Source organism: Eptesicus fuscus, chromosome 3 (genome assembly GCF_027574615.1).
Source record: "Eptesicus fuscus isolate TK198812 chromosome 3, DD_ASM_mEF_20220401, whole genome shotgun sequence".
In the NCBI taxonomy this organism is placed as follows: Eukaryota; Metazoa; Chordata; class Mammalia; order Chiroptera; family Vespertilionidae; genus Eptesicus; species Eptesicus fuscus.
In genome coordinates, this window is record NC_072475.1 from 28,498,957 (window position 1) to 28,520,066 (window position 21,110).

General features: G+C 38.2%; 1 protein-coding gene across 1 annotated transcript in view; it reads right to left on the reverse strand.

The window, feature by feature from the left end:
- ZBBX (zinc finger B-box domain containing) overlaps positions 1 to 21,110 on the reverse strand; it is a 105,234-nt gene that overhangs the window by 72,822 nt on the left and 11,302 nt on the right. Inside the window, exons 4-7 of the mRNA XM_028146546.2 lie at positions 20,736 to 20,826; positions 13,871 to 13,919; positions 12,459 to 12,568; positions 9,311 to 9,406 (exon numbers count right to left, since the gene is read on the reverse strand). Coding sequence (XP_028002347.2) covers positions 9,311 to 9,406; positions 12,459 to 12,568; positions 13,871 to 13,919; positions 20,736 to 20,826 — 346 coding nt within the window. The remainder of the gene's footprint in view (positions 1 to 9,310; positions 9,407 to 12,458; positions 12,569 to 13,870; positions 13,920 to 20,735; positions 20,827 to 21,110) is intronic.

Here is a 21,110-nt window from a genome sequence, read left to right on the forward strand (position 1 = left end):
TCTGACCCACACAACCACCCTGGGAGTTTCTGAGCTTGCATATATGAGCTTTATCTTAAAGATTCCCTCAGCATAAATTTCACAGAAGCACCTTCTTTTCCCTTTGACATTGATTCAGGCCCTCTCTGCACTAAACCCTTGCACTGCCTCTACCCGCTCCACTGTATGGGTCACTTGCTTCTGTAATATGCTCCCTAAACCACTATGTTGTTCCAACTCCCCACTGATGGTAACAGACACCTACTATCCCTTTCCCGTAGCCCTATCAAAGGTAGTCTTTTCCCTTTCCCTAGCTTTCCTTAGTACTCATATATAAAAGATCATCACACACATGGAGTTTCACTGAAGTACGGGCTAATAAACAGCCCCATACTTAAGTCTTCTCAAAAATTCTTGCCACCATTTCTGCAAGAAAGACATACAGATGGCCAATATGCAATGAAAAGATCTGTGGCACCATTGGTCATTGGAGAAATGCAAATCAAAACGACCAGGAGATACTACTTTTTGCCCACAAAGATGCCAGAATCAAAAAGACAGAGAACACGTGTTCGCTAGGACACAGAGAAAGCAGAAATCTCGCACACTGCTGGTGGAAGTGCAAAATGGAGCAGTCATTTTGGAAAACAGTGGGCAGTTCCTTCAACAAGTAAAGACAGTCTCCATAGGACCCACTGCTAGAGATACAACTAAGAGAAAAAAGACACATGTTCCCACAAAACCCTGTACACAGATGTTCATAGCAACACTATCATAATAGTCAAAAGGTGGGAACACAAATGTGCATCAAACAATGAATGCATAAACAAAATGTGGAATAACCATCACTGCAGAAAACCCTTTAAATAGAGCAAAGTGCACATTAAACCAGTCTTTGAAACCACTAGAATTCACTGAAAGGTAGCATTAAACTGTAAAACAGTTAAGAGAACTAAAGTAAAGTACTGATACCTGCTACAATATGGATGAACCTTGAAAATATTATAGTTAGTATAAAAAAAAAGGCAGACATGAAGACCATATGTTATATGATCCAATTTACATTAAATGTCCAGAATAAGCTAACCTACAATGGCAAAAATAGATTAGTGGTTGCCAGGGAATTGGGAAAGAGGGATATAGGGAATAAAAATAGTAGCAAAAGGTTTCTTTTTGAGGGGATGAAAATGTTCTAAACAATTAATTGTGCTGGAATTTGCACATATCTGTGAATATACTAAAATCCATTGAATTGTGCAACTTGAATGAATGAATAGTATGATATATAAATTATATATCAAGAAAGTTGTTTTTTTTTTAATTCTTGTCCGTGATGCCTACACAAGTGTTCTTCACTTATCTTTCGGGTATCCTATCATTCTGGTTTTTGACATTCTGGTTAATTAAAGACTTAACCGCAATGTCCACCAAGGCGTCTGCCTGGATTCACTAAACTTTCAGATGACCAGGGCTGCCAGCAAACCAGTCTTGGCATCAGTGTGCTCAGAACGATAAGAGCAGGAACACGATTGCCACCAGGACAGTATCTTTTTGGGTTGGATTCTGGCAGCAGTTCATGCGGAAGCCCAGCTCTGACAGCTGAGGGAGACACCTCGCTTAGAAACCCTGTTCTCCATGGAGTTAACCTCCTGCACATCTTCCAGAGCCTCACAGCAGGCAGGCCAGTTGTACCACTCACCACACTCAGGGAGCTCTGTCTCACTCCAAGTAATGAGGTTCTCCCAGTTAAAGGCACCTGACCAATCAGGAATCATATTTACCATAAGTCTAGAAACACAGTAGACATCACTACCTTTATCTGTGTCCCAGGGAAAGAGCTAGAAAATTAAAAGTCAAATTCTCATACTAAAGAGCAAAGGCTTTTGTTAAGACTCCTCTAACATAGCACCTTAACATATCATAATTCTTTTAATTATCCAATCTTTGGTTTGCAAAATTCAGAGAAAAAATATACACCGCTACTTAAAATATAGTTTTAAATTATTTCAGAAACTTGAACATCTCATGAGGGATTCATTCACTTTTTCATTTGTTCAAAAATTGATTTATATGTGCCAGGTACAATATTAATCACTGAAAATACTGTGATGAACAAGACACAAATAGTACCTATCCTCACAGGATTTAAAATTTATCAGAAAAGCCTGGCCGTACTGGCTCAGTTGTTGAGCTTTAACCTATGAGCCAGGAGGTCAAAGTTCGATTCCCAGTCAGGGCACTTGCCCAGGTTGCCGGCTTGATCCCCAGTAGGGGGCATGCAGGAGGCAGCCGGTCAATGATTCTCTCTCATCATTGATGTTTCTATTTCCCTTTTTCTCTCCCTTCTTCTCTGAAAAAAAAAAATTATCAGAAGATATAAAAGAGGGACTAGTTAATATCAACATAGTTTTGAAAAAACCCTGATGAAGTGCAAAGTAATAATCATATTGAAGGACAATGAACACAGACTTGTGGCACAAGAAATAAGCAATATTCCCGTTGAAAAAAATAAGTAAAACATGCCAGTACTCAGTGGCTTATATATATTTTAAATGCTTTATTTTTTCTTAAGAGTAATATTAACTAATAGTTATAAATAGCAAATGTATACATTTTTAGTATATTTACATCACCTGTATTCTAAAATCATGTGAATTATAATAATTCCTTTTTGAAGGAAGATTTACTTCCCATCCATTTCTACAGTGAGACTTTGGGAGAAGAAAGTAAGCCTTCTGCCCTTCTAGGTTCTCTCAGCTGCCTGCCCAGAGAGGGATGCGTTCCAATCTAGACCCCCATTAAGGAGTTGTACTGGTTAGGCCCTGCTCTGCCAAAGGTACATAAATGTCTACAATTTGGTGGGGTGGATGGGAAAAAAAAAAAGCAGAAGAAGGTTCAATTTAAGGAAGTATCTGGAAGTTGAATTTGTCTGTACATTCATGCTACAACCACCAATTTTGATTGTATCAATAATAAAATTGATATTTTGCTTTCTACCTTCTGGATCTAATATCTATTTCTCACTTAATTCAGAATTTGGAAAGTAAAGAAAAAGATGTTATATATTGACCTTCAAAACAGCAGCACTAAATTATTCTAAATTTAGGGCAACAATTATCTGTAATTTCACTCTAAATAGCATAATGTCATGTTTGTTCCCCAGGAAACAAATGCTGAGCTTTGCCTGCATGGCTTTTCCTGCTCTGAGAAGAACACCTGGACAGTGAAGGGAGGAGAATTGGGCAGAGACAACAGCTGACTTCAATGCAACTGCCAATCCCAAGGCGGGGCGCTTTGAAAGCCCATCAGAGTTGACAATGGAGGTAAGTGGGCTGCTGGCAATGTACCCTCACATCGACCAGAAATTGGACCAGAAAACAGGCTGCCTCCAGAGAGGGAGTTTAAGCTTGGAAGTAGCCGTTCCCTTTCAGCAAAATAATTCATGGGAAAGGTTCAACTACGGCTCATCCACAGGCAACACTCTAGTAAGGTAGGGAATGACTGTCTCAGTCCTAAAGAGGAGGATCTGGGGGTACACCATAGCATCAATAATATGTGTACGCACAACATTTAAAATGGGCTACTAGCCCTGGCTGGTGTGGCTCAGTTGGTTGGAGTGTTGTCTCCTACACTATAAGGTTACAGGTTTGATCCTGGTCAGGGTGCATACCCAGGTTGCGGGTTTGTGCATGAAGCAACCAATCAATGTTTCTCTCTCTCTCTCTCCCTCTCCCTTTCTCTAGAATGAATGTTTAAAAATTAAAAATAAATAATAAAATGGGCTACTATAAGATCATCCAATTAAATAACCATATTATCCAGAATGACTAGCTATGATTTGAAAATATATATTATGAGCACTGACTGGTGGTTGCTAGAGGCAGGGGTGGAGATTGGGCAAAATGGGGATCAAAATAAACAAATTTCCACTTATAAAACAAATAAGTCATGGCAATATAATGGACAGCAATGTGACTGTAGTTAATAGTACTGTATTGTCTATTTGAAAGTTACTAAGAGAGTAGATCTTAAAAGTCCTCATCGCAATAAAAATATTTTTTGGAATTGTATAATGACGAATGTTAACTAGACTTACCGTGGTGGTAATTGTGCAATAGATACAACTATTAAATTATTATGATGTACAGCTGAAACTAACATGTTATGTAAATTATACCTAAATAAAAAAATAAAATGAAAATATAGTATTATTCTAAACGGCAACAGAATAATGATAATAATGTAAGTCCATAAGCTAGTATTGGTTGCTGTCAACTAAAAGAAAAAAAAATTATACCATAAAGTCAGTAAGCATAAATTGTACTGTGATGATAACTGAGGTTCTTTCTGATAATTACTTTCCTGTAGGTATGTTCAAGCAAGCATATATTCCCACTTATAGCCATATTTATATAGACATACCTTTATTTGAAGATAAAAGTGTAAAGAGGCTGAATATAAAGGTTTCACACCAGAAAGCATAGAAATTCTACCTCAATTATTTCTTACTAGAGGCCCAGTGCCCCTCAGCCCAGCCTCCACCCTCTCCAATCTGGGACCCCTTGAGGGATGTCCCACTGCCCTACATGGGCAGTGGGACATCCCTCTCACAATCCAGGACTGCTGGCTCCCAGCTGTTCACCTGCCTGCCTTCCTGATTGCCCCTAACCACTTTTGCCTGCCAGCCTGATCACCCCCTAACCACTGCCCTGCCAGCCTGATTGATGTCTAACTGCTCCCCTGCCAGCCTGTTTGCCCCCAACTTCCCTCCTCTGCCGACCTGGTCACCCCTAACTGCCCTCCCCTGCAGGCTTGATTGCCCCCAACCCCCTCCCTTGCAGGCCTGGTCCCTCCCAAATGCCCTCCCCTGCTAACCATCTTGTGGTGGCCATCTTGTGTCCACATGGGGGCAGCTATCTTGATCTTGTGTGTTGGAGTGATGGCCAATCTGCATATTACTCTTCTATTAGATAGGATAGAGGCCTGGTGCGTGGGTGGGGGCCAGCTGGTTTGCCCTGAAGGGTGTCCCGGATCAAGGTGGGGTTTCCCTTGGGGCGTGGGGCAGCCTGGGCGAGGGGCCTGTGGTGGTTTGCAGGCTGGCCACGCTCCCTGGTGACCCAAGCAGAGGACCTGATATCTGGGATATATTTATCTTCTACAATTGAAACTTTGTAGCCTGGAGCAAAGCCAAGCCTTCTGCTCGCTCCCTGGCTGCCGCCATTTCTGTTTGGATTTGTTTACCTTCTATAATTGAAACTTTGTAGCCTTAAGCAGAGGCCTGGGCCAGCCAGCTGCCTCGGTTGCCAGGGGCAACCCTAGCCTGCTCTCTCCAGCTCCGTGGCTGCCGCCATTTTTCTTGGGATTTATCTTCTATAATTGAAACTTTGTACCCTTGAGTGGAGGCCTGGGCCCGCCAGGTTGTGTGGAAAGCTTGGCTTCCTTTATTGCAAGGGAAACCCAAGCCTCCCTCCTACTCTCTGTGGCAGCAGCCATCTTGGTTGGGGTTAATTTGATTACTCGCACTGATTGGCTGGTGGGCGTGGCTTGTGGGCGTGGATTGTGGATGTAGCGGAGTGATGGTTAATTTGCATATTACTCTTTTATTAGGTAGGATTTTCCTCTCCACTTCCCAAGATCTCTCCTTTCCATTTAAGGAAATCTCCATTCCAATTAAGAAAATATATATACCAGAATATATTAATGATTTATTTAATCCAACCTCCCTTTGTGTATGTCATGCTTCACGTTAAAATGCCTTTTGTTTGTTTTTCTCCTATCTTCCATTATCTGTGATTAACCTTGTCTCTTCTGTTTGATTGTATGTTGTTTAAAGGAAATAGAAATTCCTGCTATATTAAGAACTATTTTTTATCAATGTGAGGTGCACCCACTACAATCATCTTTTTTAAACCATTAGTGTTGAAAATCATTCTAAATATAGAAGTACAATTTTCATCCTTTGTAATTCCTGTTGCACATTTACACTTTATTTTTCAGATAAGTAATTATTTAACAGTCTGAGAGGTAAAAATAAACTTGTGTCAAGCTCACTGCCAAGTCTAAATCAATCATAAGTCAAAAGAAAGGCCCTGTGAAATTATCATGTTAGTCAATATGGAAATGGAAATAGTTTGCTTTCAGTTTTTCAGGGATTTTTTTTTTGTAAGTAAAACAAGATATGACAGAACAAAATGGTACTTATTGACAGTGAACTTCATACAGACTCACTGGGCTAGAAAATGGGGGTCAAATGACTTACAATACTCAAATTTGGCTATGCTTTATAATAACTAGGTTAAAAAGATAAAGTATAGCAGCCATTAACCAAGAATGCTTGCTTTTTATATAGTAATGCTTTTTTCCCCTCATATACTAATTTTATTTTTATTTTTTTAGGAACTGCCATATTGTTTTCCATAATGGCTACACCATTTTTTTTTATTTTTATTTTCAATGCCAGTTTACACTCAATATTATTTTGTATTAGTTTCAGGTGTACAGCATAGTTGTTAGAGAATCAAATACTTTCCCACCAGATTTCTTCACATCTTCACCAACACTTGTTATTTTGTTTTTGTTTTTTCTACTTTTTTAAAAAAAACTGAATTTATTGGGGTGACATTGGTTAATAAAATTATACAGGTTTCAGGTATACAATTGTACAATACACCATCAGTATCTTGTAGCATATGTTTACCACCCCAACTCAAGTATTCTTCCATCACCATTTCTCCACCCCTTTACCTTTCTGTACTTCCCCCATCCCCCTTTCCCTCTGGCAATCTCCATACTGTTGTCTGTGTCTATGCATCTTTCTTTTTTTTCTTTGCTTAATCCCTTAAAATGTCCCCCCTAACTTCTCAGATTAGGTATGAATTCAGCAATCAATAAAAAAATCTCTTATGACTTCAATAGTACCAAAAGGACAAAAAACCAAAAACACTCTATGACTGGTTAATAATAACTGATAAACAGAAAGAGATATCCACTCATCACTGAGCCATGGTCATCAGGCCAAAGCACAAGATCATCAGGACCCTTAACACACAGAGAAAGACAGGGGAGAGGATGGGAACAAGGAGAGAAAAGCAGGATAATTTAGTAATTTCCCTCGTGCATTTTACTTGGCAGAGACTTATTTAACAAAGGTTAAAATTTATTGAAATGTATGTTCCCTCTCCTTCCTCCTCCTTCTCCCCGTGTGTGTGTGTGTGTGTGTGTGTGTGTGTGTGTGTGTGTGTGTGTGTGTGTGTGTGGAGAGAGAGAGAGAGAGAGAGAGAGAGAGAGAGAGAGAGAGAGAGAGAGAGAGAGATGGGGTGAGGGAGTGAGGGAAAGAGAGAAGAGAATCAGACTTAAATCGGAAGTTTCAGATCCTGAAGTTGAGGGAGAAACCATGTCTCATTTCTCTCTGTATATTTCATACCAGCAGTACCTACACTCACTAAGTAATAGCTCAAACAATGTGCTGAATAAATCATTGAATTGAAAACTCCTAACATAAACGTACAATGGGGTAATTATACTTTTCTCCCTTAAAGTGGAGTGTCTTTAGTTAAATTCTATACTGGTTCCATGTTAGCAATTACACTCACTTTTATATATATCAGCTCTTATTTCTTTTTTTTTTTTTTTTTTTATATATTTTATTGACTTTTTACAGAGAGGAAGAGAGAGGGATAGAGAGTTAGAAACATCCATGAGAGAGAAACATCAATCAGCTGCCTCCTGCACACCCCCCACTGGGGATGTGCCCGCAACCAAGGTACATGCCCTTGACCGGAATCGAACCCGGGACCCTTCAGTCCGCAGGCCGACGCTCTATCCACTGAGCCAAACCGGTTTCGGCCTCTTATTTCTTATGACAGTTCAATTGCACCATCCTGAGGGGCGAGAATAGCAGGGAGTTGGGTTTGTTTTTTGTTGTTTCTTTGTCCTGTTCCCTCCATCATTTCTGCATTTCTACCAGGATAATCCAAACATTGAGTAGCCATTTGAAAGTAATTGACATTGATAAATATTAATATGAGTAAGATCAATTTTAGGTTTTGCAGTTATCATGACTTGGTTCTTTAGAGCTACCATGACTTGGGTCTTTAGAGCTACCGATATTTATATTCAAGTAACATGTAAAGCCCAGCTGGCATGGCTCAGTGGTTGAGCATTGACCTATGAACCAGAAGGTCATTGTTTGGGTCCCAGTCAGGGCACATGCCCGGGTTGTGGGCTCGATCTCCAGTAGGGGTCATGCAGGAGGCATCTGATCAATGAGTCTCATCATTGATGTTTCTATCTCTTTCTCCCTCTCTCTTTCCTCTCTGAAATCAATAAAAATATATATTTTTTAAATGTAAAGATTTAAATCTACCAGTGATCTTTCAAAATATAGATCCAATCATCCCCATCACTTTGCCTCTAAGAAGTAATAAAATCCTTAACCCATTACACAAGTTCCTTGGTTCTCAGTTTTATCTCCAGGTCCAAGCGCAGTATCCTAGTGATATTCATCTGTGCAAGGTCACTGCCTACCACAGACGCTGCTTCCTAAAGGTACTCAATGAATATTTGTTGTCAAAGGAATTAAATTTATGACAAATCCAGGCATCAATAAAAGCATAATATGCTAATTAGACCAGACAGCCAAACGACCTTCTAGACATCCTTCCAGACGACCTCCTGGACGAAGCTGGGGCAACGAGGGCCAAGGCAAGCTGTGAGGGCGGAGCTCCTTGCACAAATTTCATGCATCAGGCCTCTGGTAAATGCTATAATGTCATATCTACATTTAACCATATTAGTTGCTCAAGTATTAGAATTTTAAGACCAGCTCACATGGTTTCAGTTTGGGCATTTCAAAAATCAATGACTATATGAAGATAAATAAAAGGTTCTAATATGTAGGGGGAAACCTGAGAGATAAGCTTATTTACATAATAATGAGGACAAATAAAATAATAATTTTTAAACTAAACATAAAACGTCAAACATAAATTAGATAGAAATAATACTTAGATCATGTATTCAATTAAAACAATAGTTAAAAATATGGTCTAATTTTTAAATGTCAAATTCACAGACAGAATGCATAATATAAAAATTCTAATCAAGCTAAGTGTTTTAGGAACTATATTAAAACACAGTTTAAATAGCAAAATAGAATTCAGATTAGTGTTCAGTAAAATAATTTTAAGTATGTAAAGACTGTCTGTACCTAATAGAATTTTAGAAATTAGTGCAAATCATCCTAAATTCTCGATAATTAAGCATGTTTTAAATGTCTTTGTGTTGAAATGTTCTATAAATACACTACCAGTAAAGCATTTTAAAGTCATACCTGCAAAAGAGTTGTTCTGTGGAACTTCAGTGCCCCCTTCTGGTGAATTTTAGCAAAGCATCCTGAACAGTAATCTTCTCCACATTCAAGACATACCTTAAAAGATATTTAATTTAAAAAAACGAAACAAAAAACACAATCTTATAATATGACTTTGATAGAATTTTTGTGTAAAGATGCTACTGCTATTATATTTATTTCTTCCATTACATACCTATAGTGAAGTCCAGGGAAACTGGGACAACCATTTATCCCAGTTAAGATTTAACTCAGAAAAACTAATTTGTAAACAAATTACTCTCATATCAAAATAACTATACTAGCTAGAATGTTTTATATGTGTGTTAGATGAAAGTATGTATGTGACATTTTTTAATAAATCATAAAACAATAGGCAGCATCAGGTCAAACTTCTTGACCCGGTACAAACTACACAGCACTGTCTCTGGGTCAAAACTACTCCCAATGTTAGTTCTTTTATCTTTCTGTATGGATTAACAGGGTACACTTAGTTTCAAATGGTGTGCATACAATTTGCCTCTAAAAGGCCCCATACACTTCCTTGAATGTACTCTTTCACTGATGCTTCTCAAAATATGGTTTTAAAAAATATTATTAGAAGATTCCTCAAATGAGATTATTTTTTAAAATATGGATAGAACTGCCTCAAAATGTCAGCAACATTTATGACTGGTGAAATGATTATGGACAAGTATACCTTTATCTTCCAAATTCTTTACGTGTTAAAGTGTAATTTTTAAGTTTAGGGATAAATTGAAAAATGTGATATACTTGTATCTATAATGGTACCAAGCAAGACTGAAAGTTAAGAGAAAAGAAAATGGAATTTTTACTGCAAGTGGAAGTACTACCGTGCAGTTGCACAGTCATTTCAACACACTTACCACTATGACAAAAAAGCAGTGAGAGTGGCTAAATCCCTCATTTCCTTGAGTTGGCCCAGGTTAAGAACTACTGGTAGTGCAAATAAGAAATCATGACAAGATGGTGCCAGAAAGTCTATGCCAAGGAGCTCACATTCCCTTTGACTCTCTTTCATTTCCTCCCCTTTAGGGTGCCCTCCACCATTCTCCTCATCCTTGCTCTTTCCCTTAACAGGGAACTATAAGCCTAAAGCATTTGGGGCAGCCTGGGGAGAGGTTGGCCAAGCTCTTCTGCCTTGTACTGGTTAAGGGTGGGCCGAAATATAGTGATGTTTCTCAAACTCTAACAGGGACATGGATCACCTGGGATTTTGTTGCAATGCAGACTCTGGTTCAGGAATTCTGAAATGCCACCTGAGATGCTGTATTCTAACAAGCTCCCAGTTGATACCATGCAGCAGCTGCATGCACTGAGTAATAAGGCACTAGAATGTATAAAACATAGAAAAGTAGGCTAAGCTCTTATTAAAAATTCAACAGACATTTTATGTCCATTATTTTTTAAAAATTGTATTATACTGGTAAGTCCCCATATGATGACATAGTTACCTACAATAATGTAGACAGATTTATCAGATATATAAAATGACTAGGCCAACACTACAAAAAGGTTAAAAGAGTAAGAAACATTATGTAACTATAATGAAACTAAAAGGGAAGGCTAGAATCAAAGAATAATATTCACAATGTTTAGTGAGCATTTACTCACTGTTCTAAGGGCTTCACATGTTTCATCTCATTTAATCCTCACAACACTCTAAAGTGATAATGACCATTGTGAAGGTGATTAAGAACACAATGATTAAGAATTTGTCAAGTAGTATAGTTAATAGAGCCAGAATTTCAACCCCACATTCTCGCTCAAAGCTTCAGCTTTCAGGCACAGCCCAGATTACTAATCATTAAGTCAATTTTTATCATTAATTGCAATACTAATCATTTATTTTAAAAATGTTAAAATCTGCAATCAAATAAAAGCCAATATTTTTATAAATGTCTGCATGTTCAGACAATGTGAATACTTAGTGCCACTGAACTGAGCATTTAAAATGGCTAAGATGGGAACTTTTAAATTATGATGTATTTTACGATATTTTTTTAAAGTTCATGAATTGACACCAATGAAAAGTTAGAGAGCTGTCAGAAAGCATTATCTTTTGAACTTTTTTTAAAGTTCACTTTAGAACTTTTAAGGAAATAAAGAATAAATGTCATTGGGGGGAGGAAGATTTGCACATAAATGTATACAGCAGCCATAAACATAATAGGGAAATGTCATCCAACACGTGAACAAATAAATCTTGGTGAATCTATACTATGAATACTAGTCAGTAATACAAATGAACAAACTACTGATAAATGTAACGTGAATGAATCTCCACATGCAGCAAAACTTACACACACAGAAAAACTATACATATACAGGGGTGGGCAAAAGTAGATTAATAATAAATAAATAAATAAATAAATAAATAAATAAATAAATAAAACAAGAATAAACTCTGTGTTTCGTTTACTCACACCTGTAAGCTTACGTAGCCCACCCCTGTGTATATACCTTATAATTCCATTTACATGAAGTTCAAGAACAGGCACTACTACGTATAAGGAGCTAAAAATCACAACAGCGGTTGCCTTTACGGTGGGGATGAATTGGAAAAGGCACAAGGAAACTTGCGGGGGTCTTCTGTTATCTTGCTGGGAGTGCAGACATTTCTAGAAAGGCATCTAGTTGTACATTTACTAGTAAGATCTTTCCACTTCACAGAAAGTAAAATACACCTCAATTAAAAGAGAGAGAGAATGAGAGGAGAGAATATGGTGACAGCAAGTATAACAGACTCTTCAAGTGTGACCAAAAGGGGCACAGAGGGAGATGTGGGGGTCAAAGGAGACTGACTGCTGCAGTTTTGGTTTGGGTTGTAGGTGGAAGATATTGTAGCATGTGTGTGTGCGGATAGGCATGAACCAAGGCAGAGAGGGCAAGTTCAAGTAGTGCCTCACCCGGGAGCCAGAGGAGGCGTCTCAGTGCCGTGTTGGCCTTCCCCAGCAGCAGGCACACTTCATCCTAAGGTGTACAGCGTGCACACTTCACAGTAAGAGTCACAGAGGAAAAGTGTGTTGCTACCAGAGCAGGGCAAGTTGGGAAAGTATCTGAGACCACGTGTAAGTTCTATTCCGGTATCTCAGTATAGTGTACGTACGAGCAGAGCAGCTTTGTTCTCACACTGCCCACAAACCTTCCCTCTTATCCTGGGCTTTTCTCTTTCAGAAAAATTTGCCATTTGATAATTAAAAGCTTGTCTCACTGGATCTGGAAGAAAAAAATAAAGTCAGACTAATCACTTTGTAATATGATGTTTAGATTTCCGATTGATCAGGTAATTAAGGAAACTATGCATATTTCTAAATTATCAAATAATGTTTAAATATTAGTTGGCCAATAAGAATGGCATGTAGCCAAGCCTAATCCTCCCAGTAGGCTGAGGATCCCACAGTCCCCTTTCTATGACCTTAGGGCCACATATATTCACCCATATGCACTCTGCTTAAAATTCACTTAAAATGGGCATGTAAAATTATAGAAAGTAATAAGTGTTAAAAACTAGGTTCTTGCCTGACCAGTGTGGCTCAGTGGTTGAGTGTCAACCTATGAACCAGGAAGTCACGGTTCAATTCCAGGTCAGGGCACATGCCTGGGTTGCAGGTTTGATCCCAATGTGGGGCATTTTAAAATATATATATATATTAATAATATATATATAATAATATATTTAAAACACACACACAAAACACACACACAACAAACAAAAAAAAAACAAAACACACACACACACATAAAAAACTATGCTTTTGCCCTGGCTGGTTTGGCTCAGTGGATAGAGCGTCGGCCTGCGGACTCAAGGGTCCCAGGTTCGATTCCGGTCAAGGGCACGTACCTTGGTTGCACGCACATCCCCAGTAGGGGGTGTGCAGGAGGCAGCTGATTTAAAAAAACAACAACAACTATGCTCTTGATAGAATACCTGTAGCATTCTATCACATCTCCTGATCAAACTGAAGCCCACACAGAACTTCTCCTATATTAAATGTTATACATTTCTAGAACTTGTTCTGCCAAATCATCTTAGCCATTCAAATTAAATGTGTTTGTCCTCTATTAAAAAGTCTTATTTCATTTGGAATTATTATATATTCAATATTGATTTAAGTTTTTGTTGTCAAAATATATTAAAATATAAATGAATTTTTCAATATTCCCTTAATTTCCTAGAGTACATTTTTAATTTATAATTTATACTGCCAAATTATTATCCTAGTTAAAAGATTACATTAATAAACTTTAAGGACTAGTGCTATGAAAGTCCTCACTATGAAAAATGCTATATTATAATCATATTCTAAGTTGATATTCTTTGTAAATAAAATAATCCCCTCTCCACTACAAACAAACTTAAGTAAAATGTATTTTGAGTATCAAAGGTAAAGTGTCATCATTTTGGGGTGTGGAATCTTTATACTGCATAAACAATTCTAGCACTTAAATTTTCTATGTAATTCAAATGTAAAAGAAATTATATCTGTACAACTAATAATACAATAGTAAACTGTTTACCTTGAAGCTTCTCCTTCAGTAATTTTAATCTCACTTTTCCAGGAAAAGGCTATATTAATGAAATAGATACTATTTGTTAGGTATACATTCTCTTATCCAAAGAAAGTTTAAGTCATTAACAAAAATACCAAAAGTTATAAAATTTTGGTGCATCTTGAACAAAACAAATGTTTTGAAAGAATAATATAAAATTAATAGATCCTCATTAAAGCATAAGTAGACCTTGTAATTAAGTTAATAAAAATTTATAAAAAATAAGATAAATTTTGGAAATATATAAAAACAGTCTTTTAAAACACCATAAATTATTAATGAGACTAAATTATCTTATGTCAAACAAATATCATTAGATATCATCAAATGATTTTAAGAAAGCACTGCTATTCAAATATTATAAAGACTTTTCTAGCTCTGATCTTCCTGAAAGACACAAAGTCTAATATTTGCATAGGCTGGATCTGAACTAAATTATGACTGAGCTACTCTGCTTATATACTGTAGGAGCCAATATTATTATCTTATTTGACCAATTTAGAGAACCACATATTTAAGCATCATAGGCTTAACCTCCAAATATATTATTTGTGATCCTTGACTTTCCCAATTATAGGGAAAAAAAGGGTAAATAAGACTCACTGCTAGGTATTTCAGACGAATATTCACTTAAAATGCTGGGATCTTAAGATTTAAATATATAAAACAGATTGGCCAATTGCACTTACTTGCCTTGGTCATTAAAACCAACATTTGAATACACAGATAAATATGGAGGAGCATGCACAGCTACACAGACACTGTCAGTTCATGCCTACTTTTCAATTTGCAATTTGCACACTCAATTGCCCAATTTGGACATGAGAATATGGGAACAACAGTTGCCTCTATGTCGGTGGCTGTACCAACCACAGTCATGTGAAAATTTAGGCCTAATTAGTCTCAGTGAAGCTAGTGGTTTTGCTTCAGAAAGGCATTTGTTGTTCAAGTTCTTTAAGTAGCTACTCAGATGCTATGTACCAAACACAGCAAAAAAGAAAATGGGATTAAAATAATCAATTCTTATGAATCAAACTTTTATTTTTAAACTTGTAGTATTATAAAAGTTACAGATAAATTAATTTCATTTTTATAACCAAAGTTTCCAATATTTCTACCTTAATGATATGTCTGAATTGTAACATGATCAACATGAACAACATAAATTGATGAACAAAAGCAGATCCAGAGACAGGGAAACATCAATCAGACTGTCAAACCTCAGAGGAAAGGTAGGGGAGGGTGGGGGTAAAGGGGAGAAATCAACCAAAGGACTTGTATGTATGCATATAAGCCTAACCAGTGGACAAAGACAATAGGGGGGTGAGGGCATGATGGGGGGGCTTGGGAAGGTAATGGGGGGATGAGGACAAATATGTAATACCTCAATCAATAAATAAATTAAAATGAAAAAAAAGACTACACCCCCCAGAAACTGGCACTTCTCTAGTTTGTATCTTTAATCTTTACTCCACTTTGTGAATCCATTTCAAAACTACAAACTGACTCATCTCTACATCTAATAATGACCCAATCATCATTTGAATTCAGTGTTTCTAGAAATTCTCATTCCCCATAAATAGACATTTTAATGTGCTTTTCAGTTGATGTTACAATTGGTTTCACACCTAGTATCTCACACATTGCTAAAGACTCTGTGAAGTAATTAACAAGCATCATTATGCATGTTTACAAACATAGTGACAAAAACTCAGAAAGGTCAAATGACTTGCCTGAAAATCACAACGCTAATGAAATGAGTGAGGAATTTAGTCTAAATGGTTTCTTGACTTTGGCTAAGATAATTCTTTGCTATGAGAGCTGTCCAATGTACTGTAGGATGTATAGCTGCACTCTTGGCCTGTAGCCATTACATACCATTAGCAAAACAAACAAACAAAAAAACTCTCATTGGTGAAATCAAATGTCTCCAAACATTGCCAATGTCTTCTGGGGGAGGGGATTGCCCCCTGTGGAGAAACACTGGTCTAAAACTAGACTCAAAACTTTTCCACTGCACAATGTTTCAGACAGGGTTGACTTCGCCTTATTCTCTAAAAACACCCTCCTTCACTTTCCCCTTCGATGAAATCACATTATTTTGATTCTACTCCTACCATTCTTTCTCTTCTCAGGCTCCCTTCACTGCAGAGCTGGCGAATTATCTTAGAGCCAGCCTGAAAGCCTGCCTTTCAAATCCTGGCCCTGATGCTTGACCTTGAGCAAGTTACTTATTTGATGTTAAATTACTTCATCTGTGGAACTAGAAAAATAACTGCTGCCTTTTAAGAGTGATATAAGCACTTAATGAGATAAAACAGACAAAGCAGCTAAACTGTTGACTGGTGTAAAACAGATAGTGAGTAAATATCAAAGTTCCCTTTGCCTCCATATACCTGGAGCTTTACCCTTCACACCTGCCCTTCCTGAGCTTTATCCTTTATACCTTTGTTCTCCTTTTTATAGATTCTTAGGAACCACATTTACTCTCTCAGCTTCTACAAACACATGAGAATCCAAATAAAAACTCTAAATCTTGCCCTACCTGGTTTTGCTGGGTGTTTAGAGCGTCAGCTCACAGACTGAAGGGTCAAGGGTTTGATTCTGGTCAAGCCCCAGTTGGGGCGTATGTGGGAAGCAACCAATCAATGTGTCTATCTCACATCAATGTTTCTCTGTCTCTCTGTCTTTCCCCCTCCCTCTCTGTAAAAATCAATGGGAAAAATATCCTAAATCAAATAAAAACTCTAAATCTCTGAAATTTGTTAAACGTGTTGAATTTAAAAGTTCTGACCAAAAAGAAAAAGAGAGAGAGAGAGAAATATGTGAGGTGATAGATTATTAATTAATTCAGCAAGGCGGGGGTGGGGGGTACTTTTACAACATATATGTATATCGAATAATCATATTGTACACTTTAAATATGTTACAATTTTGTCATTATACCTCAATAAAGCTGGGGGAAAGGAAGGAAGGAAGAGAGAGAGGGAGAGAAGAAGGTCTAAATCACTATCCCAGAACTCTTTTTCTAACTTCTTTCTTTATTCTATCTCCTAGCCAACCCAGGCTGCAATATCAATTATACATTTGATTTCTTCCTTTCCTTTCTCACTGCTTTTTTAGTTCCATATATCCTTTGTAATTCTTCTGCTACATTTTAAGGTACACTCTTCTCATCAGAATCTCTAGATTCTTTTAAAGATCTCTCTGCCTCTATACCAGTGGCCTCCAAAGTAGCATGTATGCATGTCTGAGGGAGCTCAGGAAAAAAGCAGAGAATATCAAAGAAACATCTATTTATGTTCATATTATCCTTGATTAATATCCATATTTTGCTTTACAATTCACATGATATATTAGTAAACAAGTATATATGTGTATATATATGTACATATACATATATGCACATATATATGTAATTGAATTATATTTATAAATAAAGAGTTCATGGGCACAAAGCTGTGCTCAAAATATATTCTTTATTAATGCAATGCATGATCAAAACAGTTTGGATATCATTTGCTCTATAATTATAAACTTAAAATACACTGGATATTTGAACAAAAACAACCATCATTAAGCATCACCTTAATCTTGCTATCCTCCTGTTCCAAAGCTGTCAGGGAATTCCATTTATCCAATGAAAAAAATCAATGTTATTTAAGGCCTTCCCTCCTGTCCTAGCTCACCTTATACTAGGACTAGTGGCCCGGTGCACGAAATTTGTGCACATTAAAAGGGGATTAATTAGAAGAAATAATTTAATATTGCTATTTGCCCTTTCTCTATAATAGAAGTGTCAGAGATGAAAGATAATTAGTAAAATGTATATGAAAACCTTCCTCCTGTCAGAGTCTGAGGCGCACCCAGAGTCAAATCCCCACCCACCCACATGTGCCTCAAAATCTCGTGAGACCCAGACCTGGCCACCACCCCCCCCATTGGGCTAGATCCAGACCCGGCCAGTCCCACCCTTGTCAAGCCCCACTGGCCGGGGGCATAGCCACAGGTCCCCTGGCCTGGCACCAGGACAGGGGCATGGCCTGAGGTCCCCCAGCCCAAACTGGAGTGGGGGGCATGCCTTGAAGTCCCCTGTCAAGCCCTGCTGGGTGCAGGGCGTGGCCTGAGGTCCCCCGGCCTGGAGCCAAGGTAAGAGGCTCTGCCTGAGGTCCCCCAGCATGATGCCAGGGCAGGGGGCATGGCCTGAGGTCCCCTGTCAAGCCTCATGGGGGCGGAGGAGGGCGTAGCCTCAGGTCCCTGCTGATTGCTTGTTAAGGCTCCTTAAGGAAACTTGTCCTCAGCTATGGGTGCAGCCATGTTTGCGATGGAGTGATGGTCAATTAGCATATTCCTTCTTTATTAGATAACGATACCCACCTTCTATAGCACCCAACCCTCCATGCTTTCATCCTTTGACTCAATTATGAAGATTATGGGCACTAGCATTATGACTTATTCATCACTATTTTCTTACAAACACATCTAGTAGACTTTCAAATATTTTCAGAACTAAACTATTATTTCTCAAGCACAGATAGCTCATACACTAAATAGTTATGAAAAATTACATACTGATGTTTTCTGTAAATATTTTACATTGTCTTCCACATTCTATGAGGATCTCCTGGAGAACAAGGATAATTCACTATATAACAAAGAAGGCACTTAATAAATACTAAAGAATAGCCTGGCTGGTGTGACTCAGTGGTTGAGCATTGACCTATGAACCAGGAGGTCATAGTTCGATTCCTGGTCAGGGCACATGCCCAGTTTCAGGCTCACTCCCAGAGGGAGCATGCAGGAGGCAACCAATCAATGATTCTCTCTCATCATTGATGTTTCTCTCTCTCTCTCCTCTTCCTTCCTCTCTGAAATCAATAAAGTATATTTTAAAAATAAAAATAAATACTAAAGAATGAATTAGACAAGAATCACAGAGTCATCATTTTTAATACATTATATTTACAATAGCATCTAAAACATAGAACACTATATCTCAGAAAGATAATAAAAAATGGAAGGTGGATTATAAAACTTTTCATCCAAAAATTAAAGAAACATATTTCAGTAATATAAAATGCTTTTTCAAAGCCAAAAAGTTTAGAAGCACCAAGCAAAATGTTTGTAGATGCCAACTTCCCAATGAAAGTTTAATGACAGGTATATAAAAATAAAAGCTATATAAGTTAAAACTCACAAAGTCATGGATCTTGTACTAAAGAATTCAGAAGCAAAACAGTTTTCTTTATAGAAAGGCACTCATCTGGCTTTAATTATACATATAATGCAATGTTATTTTATAATAGACTAGAGGCCCAGTGCACAAAATTCATGTGCAGGTATGGTCCCTATGCCTGGCCTGTGATCAGGGCCGTCTTCCTGGGCTGCCAGCTGGCCCCGCCCCCCACCACCACCCACCCCTGGTTCCCCGTTCGCCATCTTGCACCCAAGGTGGGCCCGGCCCAGGATATACTTCAAGCCAGTGTAGGAGACTGTGATCCCCGGTGGAGGCCCACTCATGGGAGGTGCTTTGTGTGAAATTTCTTTCATGGTAAGGGATGGGGTGTGGGGCCAATGCCCGAGAGAGTTCCAGGGGGGCTGGTGGTGCTATCAAGGTCATTCTGATCACGCCTGAACATTCACTGCATTTATTCCTGGAGGATTCTACTTGCAGGGTCCTGGGGCATGACAACCCATCCCACAAAATGGTCTAATTAGATTTCAGGTTGCATCACCACTGAGGAGGGTAAGATCAGGTGCTTTAAGCAGAGAACATGGAATTCTGAACAGGTTAGACTTCAACAGCATCAGGAGACAGGCTTCTCAACAACCCACCTAACCAATGCCTGCTACCTTGCTGATGGTTCCTCCCTCCCCCTCAGGGAGCAGGTGGGGAGGAGTGAGGAACAGCTGTCTGCAGCTGTGGGCAAGCCTGCATCTGTCTGGGCTGTGGGAAAGAATGCCAGGCGGCTGGGGGGAGGGACCGAGAGGTTGGCCATTCCTGCCCACTCACTGGCCCCGCCCTCTGCCGCTGGTCGCCCTCTGGGTGAGGGGCGACTGGTAGGGTGGGGGCCTTGGTCTGGCACCTCTCATGTCCTCTGCCACACCCCCCAGTTCCCCTTTCACTATCAGATGATAGGAGCCTGCTGGCCGAGGGGAGGGACTGAGAGGTTGGCCATTCCCGCCAGCTCGCCAGCCCCATGATCAGGACTATCAGGGCCTGCAGGCTGGGGAAAGCTCCTGTGTTGAGCACCTGCCCCCTGGTGGTCAGTGAGCATCATAGCGACCAGTCGTTCTGCCGTTAGATCTATTTGCATATTACCCTTTTACTATATAGGATAGTAAAGATAAAGTAATTCTATAGCAGGGAAACCTGTAAGTAGTTTTCCCTTGGTATCTTCACATATACAATCAACAGGATATGGATAATAATTATTATTTAAGCAGCACATCAACATATTAAGCAAATGTGATATAATGAAAAGGCAGAAAAAAATCTGTCCCTTTGTTACATCAAATAACCTGCAGATAGAACTATATAGTTCTATTTCACATACTTGAAACCAGAACCGAACTGAATGGGAAAAATTAGTTTTAAAAAATTCAACTCAAAATGAATTTCTGAAAATCAACTTGCAGATGGAAAACAAAAACATATCTGAATATGAAAGTTCTATATAACCTATAAAAAATTAATCAAAATCCAATAACATGCAGTTGTTAAAACAAGAACAGTAAGCTCTTAAGTATGGAGAGGAATGCAAGACCTGAAAACATAATTTATATATTATTGCTTAGCAAACTGCTTGAGAATCAAATAGTATTTTCTTACCTTAATAACATTTCCTTTATTTTGTGACAGTATATGTGACTGATTACCCAATTTTCCCACTTTTCCAGATTTCCAGTGATAGTCACTTGACCTTTAATATAAATAAACAGAAAATAAAATATAATAACTAAACACATTTCTCCTTTTAATGAAAACAAATATATTTTTTTCCTGTTTCAGGAAATGGAAATTCAGTTGTTAGCATGCAACAGACCACCACAAAATGAAAATGAAATATCAATAATGCCACAGCATCCTCAGTAATTCTGAAATATAGCCCTACCATATTTGGAACTTTTGAGATAAAATGAATAAAAGTGAAATGTCCAAAGAGATGAAGTATTCCATTTTTTGGACATTATAATGACTACAGAT